Source organism: Clytia hemisphaerica, unplaced genomic scaffold (assembly GCF_902728285.1).
Source record: "Clytia hemisphaerica strain Z4C2 unplaced genomic scaffold, Clytia hemisphaerica genome assembly, whole genome shotgun sequence".
Lineage (NCBI taxonomy): Eukaryota > Metazoa > Cnidaria > Hydrozoa > Leptothecata > Clytiidae > Clytia > Clytia hemisphaerica.
Genome location: NW_027104233.1, coordinates 694,836 through 716,815, shown reverse-complemented (window position 1 = coordinate 716,815; position 21,980 = coordinate 694,836). Strand labels below are relative to the sequence as shown.

Genomic DNA, 21,980 nt, shown 5'->3' with positions numbered 1-21,980 from the left:
TGTAATAAAACTTAGAAAACATTAAAAACGTGTCTTGATTCCTTGATTGATATCGAACCCGTATTCGACGAGCCTTCCTTTTTATTTCCTGTAATATTGTATATAAATTTGATCGATGCCTTTATTCCTGATGCTTTTCTTCTTTTTCAGTTAAATTAAAAATAAAAACGCAAAATTGAAATTGATAAATGCAACTTAAAACTAACTCATTGGTGGTGCTTGAAGAACCTTTATTCGAAAGTAAGTTGCTTCGCGTTTAATTAAGTGACTTCAATACATTTGACTGACAAATGTTCTTTATTTCTGATCTTTACGAGCTCGCCAAGTTTCCTTGATAGTTTGATTTAAATGCTTTCGTTTATGCTTTGTTAATTCATAGATAAATAAATATCAAACGTTTTATTCTTCTTACAGAAAGATCACTTTAAAGTTGTGGATGCTGATGTTTTGTTCAACCAACATTTGTAGCATCTGGGCAGATATTGTATTCACCCCGGAGAAAAGTAAGTCGAAATTTTCCACCCCGGTGGATCTTCTAACCCTTGAGGAAAAACCCGGTCGAATTAAATTTTTCTGAAAGTCACCCCGGTGGATCTTGAAACTCTACCGGGTCACTGAGACAGGGGTGTTAGCTTTTTTGGGTGATTTTGGTCTAGGTGTAGCACGTCATTTTTTTCGAATTTACACCACAAAACCTTCCACATTTGATTTTTGAAATCGAAACTAAATAACATTTCCCCCTTTGGAGATGGCAGTGAGTAGCGAATTCTATGTTTTTATAGCCATGAGGATCATGGTATTGTGATGAAAAGTCTAAGGGGGTTCAACCTTGCGCCGATCGGCTAAAGTTTTAATTCCCATTTGTAATGATATGGTCTTAGAGTAGCTAATGGATAACTGAAGAAGGAAGCGCAACCATGGTTTGCTTTGATGGGAGAAAACTTCAATCTTAGCCCTCTAATACGCCATTTGTTGTATCTTTATAGTTTTGACTCGCACCCATCTTTATTTTTTTTAAACATTGTGTCGACATTCCAGCCTCATTTTTAGGTGGCTCCAGAAAAATAAGATATGAAATAAAACTACACTGTAAAGGTTAGAAACGTTCGGTAAAATACACTTTAAGGGTACCCTTGCACTTCTCAAGGGCTGCACTTTTAGTTTTTGCCACCGCATGGAGCCTAAAGCTCCCGAGGATGACATTCATAGCTTCACGCATAAGGAGGTTGGGCAACATACATACATACATACATAAATCATCCACTTGAAAGTGATGACCATGTCTTTCCATCTGACCCTGTTGTGCGCCAAACAAACCATCTCGCCTTTGTCAAGTCCAGTGTCTTGTTCTAAGACTTTAAGTAGTGTCTTGTGTGGACGACCTCTCTTCTTTGTCAAGAATGTTGGCTGCCAAAGGAGAAGTTTAGATGCCGGCTCATTTCCTCTGATGACGTGACCTGCTAACTGCAATCTTCTTTTCTGGATAAGACTGCTCAATCGGTGCAGCTTACCGTACAACACTTTGTTTGTAATGTGGACATTAGACTGGATGTTTTTGACTTTTCTCAGCATTCTCGTATACGCTCCGTCTAGTTTCTTTGTCAGAGTAGACGTTAGTGACCATGATTCACAGGAGTATAGGAGGATGGACTCGACAGTTGACTTGAAGAGTTGCACTTTTATACTGAGTGAAACTTCTGATTTCCAGATTTTCTCAAGTGAATTAAGTGCCGACCAAGCTTGGGCAAGTCTTATCTCTATGTCATGGTTAGAGTTTGTGTAAGCTCCGAGGTATTTGAAATCGTCAACCTTTTCCAGGGCGATACCATTAACAGATTGGATGCCATCGTTTGTTGTAGGGTTGATGTGCATATACTTGGTTTTCTTAGCGTTGAGAAAGAGACCGATAGATTGAGTTGATATCTCTAGCTTGTGTAGGAGGTTTTCAGCTTCGACTACTGTTTCATTTAGAAGAGATATATCGTCTGCAAAGTCAAGATCTGCTAATTTCTCGGTATGATGTCGTCTACTTCTGCGTTTTTCAATATCTTCAGAAGTAATGGCTGTCCTCAGAGCATAATCGAGCACAATAATAAAAAGGTAAGGTGCTAATGGATCACCTTGAAGCACACCAGTTACGACATCAAAGAATTCGGTTTCTCCTTCAGATGTCATTACATTGGCTCTGTTGTTGGTATACATAATCTGGATTGCGTTAACAAGCTTATCTGGAATGCCGTAGGCTAGGAGGATTTTGAACATTGACTCTCTGTTAACACTATCAAACGCCTTTTTAAAGTCGATGAATGTTAATACAGCTTCAACTTTATGGTTGTTGACTTCTTCTACAAGGCGCCGAAGGGCAAGAACTTGTGATGATGTCGATCGGGACGGACGAAAACCATTTTGATTGAAACGAAGCTTTTGATCAATCTCAGGGCGAAGTCTGTTTAATATTAGTCTGTTGTAGAGTTTGGCAGCAACTTGAGTTAGACTAATACCGCGATAGTTGTCAACTTTGGTTAAATCACCCTTTTTGGGCACAGGTACAATACAGGATAGGCCCCATTCATCTGGGCGCTCACCGTTTAGGGTTGCATTGCAGAAGTGTAGAAGAACGGAACTGAGAGAATCAAGTTTCCAGAATTCCAGAGGTAAACCATCAAGTCCAGCAGCTTTTCCGTTTTTCATCTGTTTAAGTGCCTTGTTGACTTCCTCAAGAGTAAAGTCATCAATATTGATTTCCTCGTTCAATTGGAACACTGGATAAATTTCATTGGCCTCACCATTTACGTTTTCAGGAATATTGTTTAGAAGGGTTTCAAAATGATCTTTCCACGACTTTTTTGGGTCGTCACTTTTATTAGAGATAGATGCTGCTTTTTTCTTCCCGCTTAACTCCTTGACAAGTTTCCAAGCATTTCTTAGACCATCAGTAGATTCTGATTTGTTTGCCTGGTTGAGTTTATGAGTTATCCTTCTTTCTTCTTCTCTGACATAAGCGTTATTCAGATTGGTCTGGTTCCTCTGAAGGTCGGTAATTTTGGAGTGTAAGACCTGTCTGTGTGCGTTTGTTATTGATATGGGTTCACTGTCCTTGGTCTTTTTCTTGACTGGTAGGTGGTTCATACAAGCAGCCATACCGATTTCTGAGAAGTGCTTATAATCTTTTGTGGTACATTCAGTCCATTTGGTTTGAATTTCATTTTTAACAGCTGTGGCAATGGTGGGGTTTTCTAGTACATTCCAGTTTAGTCTATTTAAAGGTTTCTTCTTGGTAGAGCAAAGGCTCAATTTGCATTTGCTAACGACGATGCGATGATCTGATCCAACGGGATCGGATGATGAGTGGGCTTGGCAGTCGTGGATGCTATTTCTCCAGCGCTTTCGGCATAGAATATAGTCAATTTGTGATAACTGGTTGGAAGGTGATTTCCATGTCCAGAGGCTAGTTTTCCTCTTTTGAAAGCAAGTATTAGACGCGAGAAGATTGCATTCGTTCATGAAGTCCTGTAGATACGAACCGTTCCTGTTGTTTTCTGAATGGTACGAAAAAGCTCCTTTGAGATGGGCATTGAAATCACCACAAACGGATACGAAAGAGTGACGAGGAATAGATATTAGATGGTTCGTGAGGGGTTCAAAGAACTGTTCGACTTCAAGATCAGAGTGGTCAGAATGAGGCGAATAACAGGAGATGATTGTTGTTTTTGGGTTGCCTTTAAATGTGATAGACACAATGCGATCCGAAATCTTGTCGATTGATTGTATTAGACTGAGAAGTGACGACTTGACTAGAATCCCAACACCGCCAATTGTCGCGTTAACTGAAGACTTCAAAGCTGAGGCTGTAAAGAGCGTATATGGACCTATAGTGTTGGTGCATATAGGGTCACCAGCGGAGTGCATTATTCTATGTTCTTGTACAGCACAGATTGAGATATTGTATTTGAGGGCCATAATTGATAGCTCTTTTTTTGCAGACAAAGAGTTGAGGGTGCGGCAGTTGAGCTGACCAATAAACACATAAGAGGTTTGTTTTAAGAGTCCTTTTCTCTTTCTGACATCAGTCTTTACCCTCCCAAAGGGGTTTTGGATATCAACTTCATTACGAGTCCTTTGGACACGATCAGACATGAGTATAGAACGAGATAATTCAGGGGCTTCAACCCTGGTGCTGTTTTGAGACATTATCATGTTTTCTTGTAGCCGATGAGATGCAACGATGATTGGCCGGATCTGTCGTTGCCTTGGAGTGCTCTGTCTCAGAGCAGTGCACCAAAAGAGCTGCAATGTGAATAAAGCCAGAGAGTCGATATGTTGACACCTGCCTTTGACACTACGACTACCCCCAAGAGATAGAAGTTGTTTGGTTTTGAAATCAGAGATTTTCCTTCTCCTAGGATAACTGCTGGCAACACTAACGAGCTCATCCTACCCGGGTTTTGAAATCAGAGATTTTCCTTCTCCTAGGATAACTGCTGGCAACACTAACGAGCTCATCCTGCCCAGGTTTTGAAATCAGAGATTTTCCTTCTCCTAGGATAACTGCTGGCAACACTAACGAGCTCATCCTACCCAGGTTTTGAAATCAGAGATTTTCCTTCTCCTAGGATAACTGCTGGCAACACTAACGAGCTCATCCTACCCGGGTTTTGAAATCAGAGATTTTCCTTCTCCTAGGATAACTGCTGGCAACGCTAACGAGCTTATCCTGCCCGGTAGGGCAAACATCTCATAATTTGCGCGCGTTTTTCAGTATTTTAGTTCCGCTTAACGGTAGCATTCTTATCTTACGGTCTCTCTATTGTTTTATCATCATCAAAAAGACTTTTCCAGAGTTATTTTGATCTGATTACTCATTTTGAAATCTCAGTTTGTCTTTTTCTTATCCCTGGCGAGTTAATGAATCTAAGGAAATTCCCTTTTCTGGGAAATTCTATTTTTAAACCACAAGTAGTTATTAAACGCTCTTCATATGTTTAAAATATTACTCTATTCATCGTATTCGAACAGTTATGTTGCAAAACGTGTACATTAGTAAAATAACATATGAAGAGCAGTATCTTCAGATATATACGCTTTTTATAGGAAAAACCAGTAAGTCATATGACTCTTTCCGACTGGGCTGCTCTTAATTTTATATGAGTTTTTCAGGCTTAAATGTCAATATTAATGAAAATGGAAACCTGTACTTCTCAGTAATTTCTGAGATCTGAGACTCAGATTATTCTTAATTTGTTCTTAGGTTTTGGCCAAATTTCAGCCTCGTATTCTTACGAAATTGTTCTTATAAAAAACGTGTAAGACAAGGCACGGGTGTCACTCTAAGTGACACATTTGTTCGCATTTGAAAGAATTTTGTCTCAGATGAGAGATCACTCTTAACAAAAATTACTGTAGGGCTAAGATCATTCCTTTTGAACGCAAATTCAACTCTATGTGTTCGTTTTGCTGCGGTGGCACCTTAATGAAAGTTATGGCTAGTTAATTTTTAAAGCCATTTTTTGGCGGCACATGTCACCGTTTAGTAATGGAGTGTCCCCCGGGCTTCATAAAATGTATTGTATATTTTTTCTTCAGATTCTCTTAATGTTACTAATAAGTCAACACGTGTGAACAGAACATAATGGCTTGAAAAACTCTAGTTTTGAAAAATGTTAGATAATCTTAGTGGAAATTTACCAATGTGAGTTTATAAACAACATAAGGTTAAACCTGCCTGAGAATCTTGCTTGGATGGAGAGTGTGACTGGGTTCTAAATTAAGAAAGTAAAGGGTCTTTACTAATTTGTAATATCTTTCCATATGGAATGTTATTGATTTTCAGATCTTTTAGGAAAATTAGATCTTTCAAGAAATTTTGATATAAGTTCCGATGATAGTAGCGAAATCAGATCTTTTTAGGGATGAATGTCTTCTGAGAAGGGATATACCTTAAGGGAACTAATTTTCGCAGGAAATAATGCTTGCTTTTTAAACTTGCGAAAACGTTTTCAAGCTCAAAACTGAGAAAATTTATTCCCGCGAAGAATTTAAGAAAATGCTTTCAAAATTGAAAAATTGAAAAAAATGCCTTTGATCTTTTTTTAAGTAGATGTTTATTTTACTTCACTTACTAACAATTTTACTGTTTCAAAAGATCATCGAATGAAAATTCAACAAAAACTTTTCTGATATCACTTTGAAACTATTACAAAATTTGACCAACCGCGAAAATTAATTACGGTGAAAAATTCAAAGTGAAATCTGCGAAAACTAATTACCGCCAAAATTATTTCCCTGAAGGTAGTCAAAAACTTATTGATGTGTTCTATTTTGTTCTTTAGCTAAATTCTAAAAAGGTTCTTAACACTTTTTTCGTGGAAAAAAGGCGAAAATAAAAAAATGTTGTGTTTCCGAAAACCGGCCGCATACCTCAAAAAAAGAAGGAAAACGAATGTCATTGTTAATTTTCATCTATGATCTTGCTTTGGACAACTTTTATTTCGTCTTGCTCATGCTCGATGACATCTATTCTCTCTTCCGTTTTCTGTTGGTCATCTATGATCTTGCACTGGACATCTTTCATTTCGTCTTGCTCGTGCTCAAAGTCTGTCCTCAGATCCTCTATTCGCTCACTCGTTTCCTTGCGTATTTCTAACTTGCAATCTTCTAAACGCTTCTCTGCAACTTCATTCAAAGTGTTTAGTGCACTTTGTAAAATGTCCTTTTTCATAGAAAACAACCTCTTTTTCAGTTCATTTTCTTGCTGTTTGAAATTGGAATCGAATTTTTTCTTGATCTCTTCTTCCAATTCATTGAAGAGCCCCTCAACAAAGTCTGCTCCATCTTGGAAATCAAACACAACTTTGTCGTTTGTTAACAGTTCGTCAAAATCTTTCAGCATGGTTTGATCGTATTGCAATCCAATTAAACAGTCTTTTATATCTTTCCATATCTTTTTAAAGTACGGCTCGTCAAAATCATCTAACGAGCCGTGTAAAATCAAATTCCTCAGGTTTCGAATTAACACAACAAATGCTGCAAGAGATTGATCATTTGCTTTTGGTACTTTCTTCCAACCACCCAAAGGTGCAGGGATATTCACAAAAGTAATGACGAGTAAAACAATAAGCGTGATATCGAATGAATTTGAGTTACATAAATTACTGTTCGGTGGTAAAATCAGGTCAAACTGATCCTGTTTCAAAGTTTTTAAGCTCTTCAGCTTATTAAGAATCTTTCTGTTCTTTGGCTGGTTAAAAAAGTTGTACAATTGGGCTGGATCTTTTGGTAATCCAGCATAATTACCACCGATATCATTGTGGAAAACACGCAGTAACGCTTTTTTGCCATGTACAATCAGGGCCAAAACGCATTTGGTCCAATATTTGTTTGTGTTAACCAATGTAGAAAATTCGCTGCCCATTTTCCAAATTTTAGATCTTTAATTAAAATGTGAAAATATTTAATCATAGACAAAAATAAAAAAATGCAGTGTTTCCAGAATGCGGGTGAAGGAAAAAAGATTTCATGCAGCCGGCCGGAAAAAACATTTTTTTTGCTATTTTTGATAACTTAAGATCATTGAAATAAAACTTTACAGATAACTTTTATGTACAAACAGAATGAAGTAAGCCCTGAATAATAATGTATCAATTACCATATAGATGAACCCATAGTCTGCGGCCGGGGAAGGAATTTTTTCTTTCACCCGGCCGGTTTCCGGAAACACTACATTTTTTTTATTTTCGCCTTATTGCCACCGGAGGAAGCCTAAAGCTTCTGAGAATTATTAAGATATCCGAGTGTATAAATTTGATAAAATTGAAGCAGATAAAGAGAATGCGTTGCAAAATGTTCTGGATCAACCAACCTGACTACGAAGAACCTCAGGAGTATTATGGTTTCAAATCCAGAAATACCCCTTGTGCATAGCACTACTTCGTCACATATCCTTACTTCGTCTCCTATTGTTATTTTCTCTTTTACGTCATAATATATGCATGAATAATCGCATAAATTATTTCTGATTGATCTTGAGATTAGAGGTGGTTTCTACTTGCTTTTTTTTTTAATTGTATTGTTCTGTAACACCTTTATAGCTGTTGAAATTAAACAAGAAAATTTGTTCTTTCATGTGAAGGTGTTAATAAACAAATGAAACAATAAATAGTCTATGGTTGATCTCTCTCTTTGTTTAAAGGTGTTAACAAACAAACTATTAAAGTGAATGGAAGATCGCTTTCTTGTTCCGTCTAGCAAAAAGTAATGGTTGAAATCTCAATGTCAAAAACTTTATAAAGAACGTACTGTATACGGCTTCTAAGAAGCGGCACAAGAAAATTTATAAAATAATGGAATCGAATTTGACATTATTTTTTAAATAATTTTAAATAAATTAGTTTTCACAGATCACTATCTGTGTAGCGTTTCTTTAGTATCTCTAAAAGTAATGATAAAGTCTCCTTATGACAAGTCAAAATGTAGAAGAAAGAAGTTTTTTGATACATACATCAAACAGGTCACAATTTCTGGGACACTTTCGTTTTCGACAGATCACTCTGTCCTATCCTGATCACGGTTGGGATCCCTTAAAATCGGTCATACCGGTTAAAGATCGCCGTAAAAATTTCAATAATATTTTTAGGGTTAAGATTCAAAAGAAAGAACACCCTAAAGCTTAAAAAAAATTTGAATATTCTTAACAAATCTCAATAGAAAAAGGTATATATGTCATTCTGTCTCGTCGGGTGTTTCGGCCGCAAATGTACTAAAAGTGCAAGTTAGCAACTCCTCTTCACCTGAGCTGAACTTTCAATATGTCGTAAAATTCTTTAAATATCGAAGAAATTTTTGGACGAATAATGGAAGTGAGGAGAGCTTTTAATGAAAGATATGATTAAGTAACATTTGGTGGGGTTTTTATTTGAAAAGTATCTCAATGTTTAAGGAGTGAAGAGTCGCGACCAAGTAGTGTTTGGTGTTTTTTATCCAAACTATGAACATTTCTGATGAGGAAAAACGCGCGACGGAGTAGTGTTTGGTTTGTTTGATCAAAATTATGAACATTTCTTATGAGTGAATTGGCGAGACAAAGCAGTGTTTGGTCTTTTTGGTCCAAACTATGAACATTTCAAATGAGAAAAAAGACGTAACCAAGTAGTGTTTGATGTCTTTGGACCAAACTATGAACATTTTTTATGAGTGAAAAGGCGTGGTTTATGGTCTAAATAATGAACATTTCTTATGAGTGAAAAGGCGTGACCGAGTAGTGTTTGGTGTTTTGGTGAAAAATATGAGCATTTTTAAGGATAAAAAAATTTGACCAATTAGTGTTTGGAGTTTTTGGTCCAAATTAGGAAAATTTCTTATGAGTAAAAAGGCTTGACCAAGTAGTGTTTGGAGTTGTTGGTCGAAGTTATGAACATTTCTAGTGAATAAAAAAACGTGACCAAGTAGTGTTTGATGTAAACATGACCAAGTAAGGATAAATTTTTTTGACTGATCTGTAAATTCTAACTTTCAAGCTATGTGACCAAGTAAGGATAAAAATTTTTGACTGATCAGGACAGATCCGCAAAATCTAAATTTCAAGTCATGTGACCAAGTAAGGATAAATTTTGTTGACTAATCTTTAAATCTAACTTTTAAATCACGTGACCGTGTAGTGGGAATATAAATTTTTGTGAAAGTTTTAAAGAACTCTTACACAATGAATGGTGACCAAGTAAGGATAAATTTTTTGACTAATCTGTAAAATGTAACTTTTAAATCACGTGACCGTGTAGTGGGAATATAAATTTTTGTGAAAGTTTTAAAGGACTCTTACGCAATGAATGGTGACCAAGTAAGGATAAATTTTTTGACTAATCTGTAAAATCTAACTTTTAAATCATGTGACCAAGTAAGGATAAATTCTTTTGCCTGGTCTGCTAAATCTAACTTTCAAGTCATGTGACCAAGTAAGGATAAATTTTTTTGCCTGGTCTGCAAAATCTAACTTTCAAGTCATGTGACCAAGTAAGGATAAATTTTTTTGCCTGGTCTGCAAAATCTAACTTTCAAGTCATGTGACCAAGTAAGGATAAACTTTTTTGACTGATCTGTAAATTCTAACTTTCAAGTCATGTGACCAAATAAGGATTAATTTTTTTGACTGATCAGGACTGATCCGCAAAATGTAACTTTCAAGTCATGTGACCAAGTAAGGATAAATTTTTTTGCCTGGTCTGCAAAATCTAACTTTCAAGTCATGTGACCAAGTAAGGATAAATTTTTTTGCCTGGTCTGCAAAATCTAACTTTCAAGTCATGTGGCCAAGTAAGGATAAACTTTTTTGACTTATCTGCAAACTCTAACTTTCAAGTCATGTGACCAAGTAAGGATAAATTTTTTTGCCTGGTCTGCAAAATCTAACTTTCAAGTCATGTGGCCAAGTAAGGATAAACTTTTTTGACTTATCTGCAAAATCTAACTTTCAAGTCATGTGACCAAGTAAGGATAAACTTTTTTGACTGATCTGTAAATTCTAACTTTCAAGTCATGTGACCAAATAAGGATTAATTTTTTTGACTGATCAGGACTGATCCGCAAAATGTAACTTTCAAGTCATGTGACCAAGTAAGGATAAATTTTTTTGCCTGGTCTGCAAAATCTAACTTTCAAGTCATGTGACCAAGTAAGGATAAATTTTTTTGCCTGGTCTGCAAAATCTAACTTTCAAGTCATGTGGCCAAGTAAGGATAAACTTTTTTGACTTATCTGCAAACTCTAACTTTCAAGTCATGTGACCAAGTAAGGATAAATTTTTTTGACTAATATTTAAAATCTAACTTTTAAATCACGTGACCGTGTAGTGGGAATATAAATTTTTGTGAAAATTTTAAAGAACTCTTACGCAATGAATGGTGACCAGTAAGGATAAACTTTTTTGACTTATCTGCAAACTCTAACTTTCAAGTCATGTGACCAAGTAAGGATAAATTTTTTTGACTGATATGCAAACTCTAACTTTCAAGTCATGTGACCAAGTAAGGATAAAATTTTTTGACTGATCAGGACTGATCCGCAAAATGTAACTTTCAAGTCATGTGATCAAGTAAGGATGAATTTTTTTGACTGATTTGTAAACTCTAACTTTCAAGTTATGTGACCAAGTAAGGATAAAATTTTTTGACTGATCAGGACTGATCCGCAAAATGTAACTTTCAAGTCATGTGACCAAGTAAGGATAAACTTTTTTGACTGATCTGTAAATTCTAACTTTCAAGTCATGTGACCAAATAAGGATTAATTTTTTTGACTGATCAGGACTGATCCGCAAAATGTAACTTTCAAGTCATTTGACCAAGTAAGGATAAATTTTTTTGCCTGGTCTGCAAAATCTAACTTTCAAGTCATGTGACCAAGTAAGGATAAATTTTTTTGCCTGGTCTGCAAAATCTAACTTTCAAGTCATGTGGCCAAGTAAGGATAAACTTTTTTGACTTATCTGCAAAATCTAACTTTCAAGTCATGTGACCAAGTAAGGATAAATTTTTTTGACTAATCTTTAAGATCTAAGTTTTAAATCACGTGACCGTGTAGTGGGAATATAAATTTTTGTGAAAATTTTAAAGAACTCTTACGCAATGAATGGTGACCAGTAAGGATAAACTTTTTTGACTTATCTGCAAACTCTAACTTTCAAGTCATGTGACCAAGTAAGGATAAATTTTTTTGACTAATCTTTAAGATCTAAGTTTTAAATCACGTGACCGTGTAGTGGGAATATAAATTTTTGTGAAAATTTTAAAGAACTCTTACGCAATGAATGGTGACCAGTAAGGATAAACTTTTTTGACTTATCTGCAAACTCTAACTTTCAAGTCATGTGACCAAGTAAGGATAAATTTTTTTGACTAATCTTTAAGATCTAAGTTTTAAATCACGTGACCGTGTAGTGGGAATATAAATTTTTGTGAAAATTTTAAAGAACTCTTACGCAATGAATGGTGACCAGTAAGGATAAACTTTTTTGACTTATCTGCAAACTCTAACTTTCAAGTCATGTGACCAAGTAAGGATAAATTTTTTTGACTGATATGCAAAATTTAACTTTCAAGTCATGTGACCAAGTAAGGATAAATTTTTTTGCCTGGTTTGCAAAATCTAACTTTCAAGTCATGTGACCAAGTAAGGATAAATTTTTTTGCCTGGTCTGCAAAATCTAACTTTCAAGTCATGTGACCAAGTAAAGATAAACTTTTTTGACTTATCTGCAAACTCTAAATTTCAAGTCATGTGACCAAGTAAGGATAATTTTTTTGACTGATATGCAAAATTTAACTTTCAAATCATGTGACCAAGTAAGGACAAATTTTTTTGACTGATCTGCAAAATCTAGCTTTCAAGTCATGTGACCATGTAATGAAAATTTTTTTGACCAATCTTTAAAATCTAACTTTTAAATCACGTGACCGTGTAGTGGGAATATAAATTTTTGCGAACTTTTTAAAGAACTCTTACGCAATGCATCGTCTCCAAGTAAGGACAAATTTTTTTGACTTATCTGCAAACTCTAACTTTCAAGTCATGTGACCAAGTAAGGATAAATTTTTTGACTAATCTGTAAAATCTAACTTTTAAATCACGTGACCGTGTAGTGGGAATATAAATTGTTGTGAAAGTTTTAAAGAACTCTTACGCAATGAATGGTGACCAAGTAAGGATGAATTTTTTTGACTGATCTGCAAAATCTAACTTTCAAATCATGTTATCATGTGTAGAGCACCTGCGCATGCGTATTATGGTTTCTTCGAGATATTTCTTTAGAATTTCAATCACGATTGTTCATCGTGCATTCACTCTTCAAAATGTTACATGTATAGTAGTGATTTGATTGATCAGTTAAAGCATGAACATATAAACGACTGGACATCCATCTCCTTTGTCTTTTTTTAGAAAGGGCTGCTAGCTTCGTTGCCGCCTCGTTAAAAGCATAAAATGAAACAATAGATTTTGGTGATATACCACTTGGGAATACCTTGCTAATAACGTCAAAACTTCGACAAAAGTCTATGTTGTTCTTTATTTCTAAATTTTGACTTAAAAGTGTCTAATAATTTTAGAAAGTGTCACATTCTAATTTCGATATTCTTATGGTACAGGCTCTCAACGTTGGCAAGCTATTTTTTTTCAAGTCAAGAAAAAATTATTGGAGTTACAAAAGAGATTCAAAAGTATACATGCAGTTGAAATTCTGCATTTCAGAGTTGAAAATGTTGATCAAATATATTGCAAACTTGTGAAAAAATCCGAAAATAATTTTTTGTGCATTAGGAGTAATTTTCAAGCTCTATCAATCCTTTTACCTAAATAATTCAAAGAAATAAAATTATGACGGAATATTGTCGGATTTTTCATACCAATTTTGAAATACAGGCGGCAACGAAGCTCGCTTCAAAGAGATAATAAAAGATATGTGCAGTCGTTTATATGTTCATGGTTAAAGAAATGTATAATGTCAAAATATGTTTTTTATTTACCTCTGCGCCCATCATTTCCACACCTAACGGTAATTATTTTATGTATTTTAGAAAATTATATCTGTCAATCAACTTCTTAGCTTGCATAATAGCATATGTTACGTCATGTTTAAATGATTAACAATAATCTAGTAGAAACCATGTATATTCAGCTGTTTAATTTTTAAGCATAAATTATGACGTAGAAAAGAAAATAACAATAGGAGACGAAGTAAGGATATGTGACGAAGTAGTGCTATGCACACCCCTCCACCATGCCAAGAACTTGAAGAATTTGAATCTGATTTATTTGATATGATTGAAAATCTCCAATTTCGTGACAGCTATGATTCGTTTCAACACAAATTGAATCGTGTCATCGCCTCAATCAACAAATCCGATAAAGTATATGTCTTTGTTGACAAAATATCTAATATTTACACCATGTCCGTCGAGCAACATAACAAATTGCTTCGTGAAAACGTTACGAAAAATTACGAACAGGCACCTATCAACCTTGAAAGTGCTATCAACAACGAAGCCAAATGCATTGCAACCTCGTTCAGTGTCCAGGACCGTGCAGAGTCACTTGCTCCTTCACCCGCATTTATCACGTTGAAAGACCACAAGTCAAACTTCCATCAGAAGCATCCTTGTCGTCTCATCAACCCCTGTAAAAGCGAACTCGGTGTGATCAGTAAATCCATATTGGATAAATTCAGATCTCCGTAATACGCTAAACGTTAATCAATGGAAAAACTCTGATCAAGTCATCGAGTGGTTCTCTTCAATAAACAACAAGCACAAACATTCCTTTATACATATGGACATAAAGGAGTTTTACCCGAATATTACGAAAAGTATATTAGATAACGCTTTGAATTTTGCCATGCAATACGCTACTTTTACCGAGAAGGAACTTAGAACTATAAACCACTGTCGGAAATCACTCCTTTACTCCAACAACACAGCATGGAAAAAGAACAAATCCCACGATTGCTTCAATGTTACAATGGATAGCTTCGACAGTGCCGAAGTTTGCGAGCTTGTGGGAATCTACATTTTAAACCATCTGGCAGAAATGACAAGAAAACGTGACATCGGTTTATATCGTGATGATAGTCTAATGGTTTTTCACAATCTGAAAAACAAAGATGCCGAATCCACACGTCAAAAAATTATCAAAATTTTCAAAACCATTGGATTTGATATCGAAATAAACATCTACCTGAAAACGGTAGATTTCCTAAACCTAACGCTAGACTTATCCACCGGAACTTACCGACCTTACAAGAAGCCAAATGATACACTTCAATATATCCACACATCTTCCAATCACCCCAGTAATATTATCAAGCAGCTACTGCTATCGATCAAAAGATTGTCGAAAAACTCATCAAGTGAAATCATTTTCAACCAGGCGAAACCGCAGTACGAGCAAGCCCTCAAAATGAGTGGTTATAAAAGTACCCAACTGTCATTTAACGACAACGACAACAACATTGAGAATACATAATAAAATAAATATTAGTTTCAAGAATTAATTCACACCGTGCTTTCCGAAGTGTGAAATTGAATCTGAATTGCCATCCCCTATCCTTATTTTTACTTATTTTGTTCATAGGCAGTAAGCAAGAAAGTGCAACATATCCCTTGGAGGAAGGATGGAATACTGGCAACGTCCATAAAAAAAGGAAAGTCATCCGAGATATCGTGGTTTGGGATTCAGGTACATGATTTTCAGTACGGCTTTTAATTATCATTGCAAAGAAGTCTTTCTAAGAATGAACAAAATATAAAGAGGATGGGTCAGTTATTTTCAACCTATGAGTATTCCTGTTTACTCTTAGGTGCCAAATAAACGGGCCCCCCCGCTTGTTAATTTTTCGAAAATTTTCCAACACCCCCGGACCTTATAAGGACCCCCCCCCCCGTTTATTAATTCTTAAGAATATTTTCAGCTGTCAAAGAGAAGGCCCCTTATTTTGCTCTTAATAGCCTGATTTTAGCCTATATTTACCTTATTTTTGGGGTTTCCGAAGTATAATTTCCAACCCCCCCCCCGGCAATTAGGTACTCCCCGTTTATTAAAATTTTGAAAATTTTCCAACCCCCCCCCCCCCCCCGTTTATTCGAACCCCCCCCCGTTTATTTGGCACCTAAGCGTAGTTTTTCAAATCTAAGAATTTCCGTAAAAATTAACTCATTTTAAATCTATTTTATTGTTTAAGTACAAACTTTCGAATTAAGTATCTTTTCGTCTTGAACAAAACTTTTTATTGGTTTTCTAATTTCTGTTCAGGTTTGGGGGACGCTTTCAAATGGGACAAGGAAAGAACACCATTCTGGTGGCCGTCTAACCTTACATTCGGTAACATGAAAAGTGTGAATGTTGCATCTTGCGATCGAATACTCGATGCTTACCGAAAGATGTTGATAAAGTCGAGGATTGTGAGTTTTTTCTATTATGGTTGTCATAAACCCGTCTTTTATTTTATTTATTTAATTATGATATAGGCACTTCTGTCCAATTTTGGACTGAAAATATCGGTATGGACCTCAGCGGACCCAACTTTCACGCACTCATGCAAGAAAATGCTAGTAACATAAACCCAATGATAATACAGTATGGTCAATTATCTGTATCTTATCTGATCTTATCTGTATGTAGCAATGACAATGATGCGTTACTCTGTCAGATATTCGACTTTTTAACTAAATTTTGGATTTAGAATCAAATTACAGAGATGCCTAATCAACCCTGGTTAGAACTGAAGAAATGGGCAGATACGACCGTTGAAGAAGTTGATTTGGTGGTAGATTGGGTAAAATGTGACTGGCAGGAACCCACGATCAACAAAAGATTTGTTTCGCGCAGGTTTGTTGCTTAGTTTCCGTTTAAGTAGGTTTATTTCATGTCATTTTTGGAACGAATACGTAGTAGTTGCGATTAGTATTGAATACCAACCGTACAACTATTTTACGAAACAATACCTTTGATACAAGGATAAAAACCTAAAATCTAAACAGCCAATCATTAACTTTAAAGAATAAGTTAAATTCATTTCCTTTCTACTTTTATTCAGATTTAGATCTGTCACATCGGACTGGATTGCATCCTCCGAAAGAGAACCTTTTTGGTGGCTAAATCTAACGAAATCTCTTTCTTTTGCTGTTTTCGCCACATCAAAAGAAGAAAAATTCATTAAAAATCTTGCACTTGCTGCATGCATTAAAGATTTTTCAGCTCTTTTAAACTTTGTAAGTTTTGTTGGGATATTTGCTTTTTTTCTCACTACTTCTGTAAGTAAGTTTGCGACCGCAGTCGAGGGCGACCTGAAGGCTCTCTTTTCTCTAACTGTCTACCGAAGGTAGGGGAGAGGGCGCCACTCTTTTTCCTGGATTTCTCCACTTACCCTTGATCCGTCTCTTTAGTTGCTGATCATTAAGCAGAGAGGCATCAAGTACCGAGAATCTTCCGTACAACCCGGCTGGGGATCGAATCCACATCCTTGCGCACCGTAGCTGGATGCTCTAACTTAATGCCACGGTAGCCATTTTCTGTAAAGCACTTTTATGTCAACACTTTATTTTAGTTTTTATTTCGTAATTTTAGGTTCGAGAAGGTACTGATTCTATAGATGCAAGCCAAATCAAAACCTGGCTGAATGTTGATGGTGATTTTAACACGGAGGCCTACATCGTTAAGGACCATTTAATGAATATATCCAGTGCTAGTGGTAATTATTATTGTCTTATTCTAAAGTGCAATGAATTTTTGTATTTAACTTGCTACCTTACCATAAATGTTACCAATAATTCTTAGATGTATTACTAAATTAGTAAAAGGTTTAATATGTCTCCTGACGATGATCTGGAAATTTACCGGGGTTTAAAAGCAATAACTAAAAACCATATTCAAGATTCTTTAAAAAAAAAAGAGAGCTCAAACTTTAGGGAGGAAGATAAAAAAAGAAGGCAACAAAGCTCAAGGGAGAACCAAAATCTAAGGCGTTAACATGTTATTTCATATTGATATATATTGATGTTTTACTCTTTCTTCCTTTAAAGGACTGACGGAACTGTTTGCCGACGAATAGTGACAAAACTTGACGGTATACGAATAACAACTGAACTGTACTACTTTTAAATGATTGTAACGGGGGTAATTGACATACAACAAAAGGTCACTGACATTGATTGACTCCAAAAAACATGTATAATAATATGTGTAACTATAAAATAAAATTTGTTTTTTAGAAATGTATTATCTTTTTGGGTGTGTTCTTGCTTTCGACCTGACAATCAATATTATTGATATGGAAGGGATAGAAAACAAGATTGCAAAGAAGACTTCACATCCCAGTAGCACAACAATAACAATACTGAAGTCTGAATCGGGTTATTGTAGTCTAATGAAGATTAAAGAGCCCATCAACAATGGTCCATGTGGGGAGAACCCGTATTGTTGGGCCTCTCCTATTTCAAGTCACGCTGTCATGAAATGCAAGCATTGTAGACTGACTTTGACTTACCATAAATTTTGTGTGGCTTGGAATGAGGAATTCTGTGGATGTGATAACCTGGTTCCTCTGGCACAAAGGTCTGTATCAAATTATATTTCTTTCATTTGATCTTTTGTCGGCAGGCACCTCCCTTGAAAGTATCTATCTTCATAATAGCTCGAATGGTTTATGCTTTTGGAGCTTAAGTTATGACATTAATGGGTCTAAGTTTTGTCTCAAAATTGTAAAAAGAGCTGGTTTTAGATTATATTTTCATCTTTGTTGGGGACCGTTCTTTTTTTCTTTTTTCTCTTTTTTTTTTGGCTTGGGGTATTATTTTAACCTGGCCTAAACGTTAAGCCCATAGCCCACTGTATGAAAGCCCATGTGGCATAACAACCGCTATTAATTATTCTATTTCAATAAAATAATTCATTTTGTAAATAGAGAATTTTTTTTTCTAGTGTAAAAACAAAAATTCTCGATCCCGATACGTTCGACAAATATCTTGACATAGGAGTAGATTTCCTTGGGGTAAGAAAATATCTACTATTTTTGTCTGTCTGGTTATCCAACGATTTGAAAATAATTTCTGCGGTCATTTCAGACCAAGAGGGTATGTCACGTTGTTTACCAAAAACCAATTTATAATATCGATTAAGGGCTATGACCCTCGAAAAGTTGATTTTGTTATTTGAACATAACATTTATAGGTTCCTTACAGTTTTAACAAAGAATTGCCTTTTAATCAAATCCCTTAAGAGTAATTAAAAATTTAATTGCAAAAATGACGTTATGAACCTGTATGAACTTTAAAAAGACTTCGTTTTCGTCTTCGTTAATTTTTTTCATTATGTTTCTTAAATTCTCAGGCTCAAGGATAGTCGGCCTAACAGAAAATAACATGCCAAAGCTACATCATGCAGACATTTATATTTTGTACTTGGCAAATATTAGAAACTATGGTCAGAGCAACGGATTAGAATAGGTGGATTAACTTCTCTCGTTGCTCCCAAGAGAGATCCATTGTCTTCTCATTGTTACAAGAAAAATCTGTAAATGACTCTGCGCACTCCTCGTTTAGTTTTTTCATTGTTTTTATAAGAACAATTTTCCAATTTATACAGTTTCGAAAACGAATTTGTCCTATGATTCGATCATTTTTATGATTTTGCAAATATTTTAAATCCTGCACTTAAGTTTTAGCATCAACAAACGCTAGACCAGTTTTAATGTAAATTTTTAATCTTTTGTCAATGGCAATCTTCAGATAAGTGAAAATTAACGTATGGTCTATAACTAAGAAACTATCGATGGGTCACGAATGGGTTGCATACTGGTGAAAGAAGACTGTATTTAGAATTAGGAAAATAAATTTCAAATTATTTGGCTAATTTCTGCATTGGATAGAAAGGGCTAAAAAAGTGCATTTTCTTATTTAAAATGTACCACGTGATACGTAATGACCAATGAAAATGTTGAAAGTAATGATTTTTTACAACTTTTTTACAACTTATCAAGTTTTAATTGCTAGCAAACTCGTAAAAAAGTTTGATAACCTAACGAGGAGTGTTTTCTATGAGTTCTTAATCCACCTATTCTAATCCGTTGGTCAGAGCCCTTAAGGTGGACCAAAAGGACCTTGACTAATTGTGGGTGACTTTTTTCTCTGAATGGCTTTTAGACCTTTTAACAATTGATGCATAGTTTGAATGTAAAAGTTAAGGTTTTCACTGGCTCTTTTTTTATTCTTTTCATACTATCACAGGATTTTGTAAAACAGCTGGCAAATGGTATGTTTAGAACGTTTCGGGGCAATTTAGCGACGAAACTCTTTGAAAAAGAAGAAGCAGAGTGGTGGAATGGCTTCTTCAAAAATGTTATGCCAGCCAACTCGGTATGTTCTATTTTTTTTCAACTCATTCTTTATGCCGAAGAGATCATGAATACTGAAAAATTCTTGAAACTGTAAAATATCTCAAGCAAAAATTATCAGATGAATTTATTACAACTAACCAATTCATAAGGTTTGTATAAAATTGCTGGTTTTAGTTTCATTAATTTATAATCTTTATTTTAGTATAATAAAGCAGTCGAATTCGTGAAGAACTCTATTACGAACGAGTCGAGGAAAGAACTTATGAAGAGATTCCCTGAGGATAAGATCGAGAAATTGATCGAAGAATGGCTTATGCCAGATGTAAGTAGAATACTTGCTTGCTTGACCATGCAAAGACAATGGGCTTTTCCAGAACAATTTTTTACCCCCACTGTTGAGGATATTGATTTTTCAAAGTATTGAACCCCCTGGATATCCTACTTTATTAGAAAAGACCCGCTGAATATCCACTCTTAAAAATATGCTCAACCCCTGGATATCCTCTCTTATAAAGATGCTTACCCCCTGGATATCGTATTTTTTACTTGAAAAGACACTCCCTTGACACTCCCGTGTAGATATTTAACCCCATGGATATCCACTTTGAACAAAAATCGTTAACCCCGTGGATATTTGATATCCTCGACAGGGGGGCACGGCCATTGAGTTTAAAGCCCGAAGGGCTAGAGTTCAATCTCTAACCTTTCTCAGGCAAGAAAAAGTGAAGCCTTAAAAAATACGCCGCATTTTTGACGACAGATTGAATCTAGCAATTCCTTTGTTTACGATTGATATTTTTTTTCGAAATGTAGCGGCAAATTTTAGTTTCAATCTGTCATTTGTGTAAAAACCAGGCGAGCCGCTCAAGGCCTACTTTGGTAGGATTTGTTGGCTTCAAATCCTACCAAGGAGATTGACTTCTAGCTCTTCGGGCTTATACTTCATTGGGCACGGCCTATTTCTGGAAAAGCCGAATGGAAGCAAAGATTACATATCAAAATGAATTTGAAATCCAGTTTTTATAACAAAAAGAATACGACTTACGACTTTTCTTGATGGGAAAAATAAGTAGATAGGTTAGCAGTAACCTCAGTAACGAATTCGAATAAGTACTTTGTCACCTCAACAGGTGTGTCTCTAGTAAACAAAGCTTAAGTCACACACTAATACACAGTGGAAACCATGTTTTAATGCAATAAAAAACACTTTGTTGTAATAAATATTTTATATCTCTTTAAGGTTGTCATCAAGATTTGCCAAACTTTGGCGGCAACAAATGGCATTCGGAATGTTTCGGAGATGACGATTTCCAATATCCTTTTTTATTTAGAATATGATTTATGATTTTTATACCCCTCATTTCAATTTTGAAATAACTCTTCTTCGACCGTATTGCACTTTTCCAAAAAATTGCGTTGGGATGTCGAGGATATCAATTCATGAACAGATTTCAGGTTTTGCAATTTGATACATTGAATCTTGACTCTTTCTCACATAATTTTGCTTGTTTTGCTCTTTGCTTTTTGCTTTGCATTCCTTGTAGTTAAAACTTGAATACAGTTTATTAATATTTCGTCATATTTTATGGGTATCCATGACTAACAACCCTAAAGATTGAAGAAAAAAAATTATTTATTTAAGATAAATACCTTTTTTTCTACTTCCCCTCTGGATATCTAGCCCTTTTGTTAAGCATACGCCCCTAGATGATACGCCCCGGCCTTTATCGAGAAGTTTTAAACCACTTTATTTGGATCAAAAAGTAAAAAGCCCTTATTCATATTAACCTATTGTCAGATTGTTATGTAAATGAAATCATATTTTTGTATTTTATAGTAGTGATTATTTTCTATATAGAAAAGAAAAAGAAACTTTATCTCGGTGTACAAAGCTCTCTAATATACAGTCTGCTTGTGGTCTTCCTAGCTTGCTATGAACAAGAAACTTTCTTGCTATATGAACAAAGCCTCACGTGTACACGATCATCGACTTCGTAAAGTACACACGTTGTCAATTTCTGAATAAAGTTTTATCGTATATAGTTAACGGACTGAAGCCCCCTTAAAAATAAAAAAGACTGATGTTTCTGAGCGGACATCTACATTC

General features: G+C 35.3%; 1 protein-coding gene across 1 annotated transcript; it reads left to right on the top strand.

Annotated features, from left to right (window-relative positions):
- The first annotated feature begins 154 nt into the window (after positions 1-154).
- Positions 155-21,357, top strand: LOC136815966 (uncharacterized). The gene is made up of 12 exons (XM_067072389.1): positions 155-240; positions 415-503; positions 15,115-15,219; positions 15,793-15,941; positions 16,223-16,368; positions 16,577-16,751; positions 17,107-17,230; positions 17,751-18,093; positions 18,460-18,529; positions 19,764-19,892; positions 20,076-20,195; positions 21,114-21,357. Exons 2-12 carry the CDS (start codon positions 437-439, stop codon positions 21,216-21,218), a joined length of 1,533 nt encoding a protein of 510 aa, XP_066928490.1. The 5' UTR covers positions 155-240; positions 415-436; the 3' UTR covers positions 21,219-21,357.
- Positions 21,358-21,980: the final 623 nt, after the last annotated feature.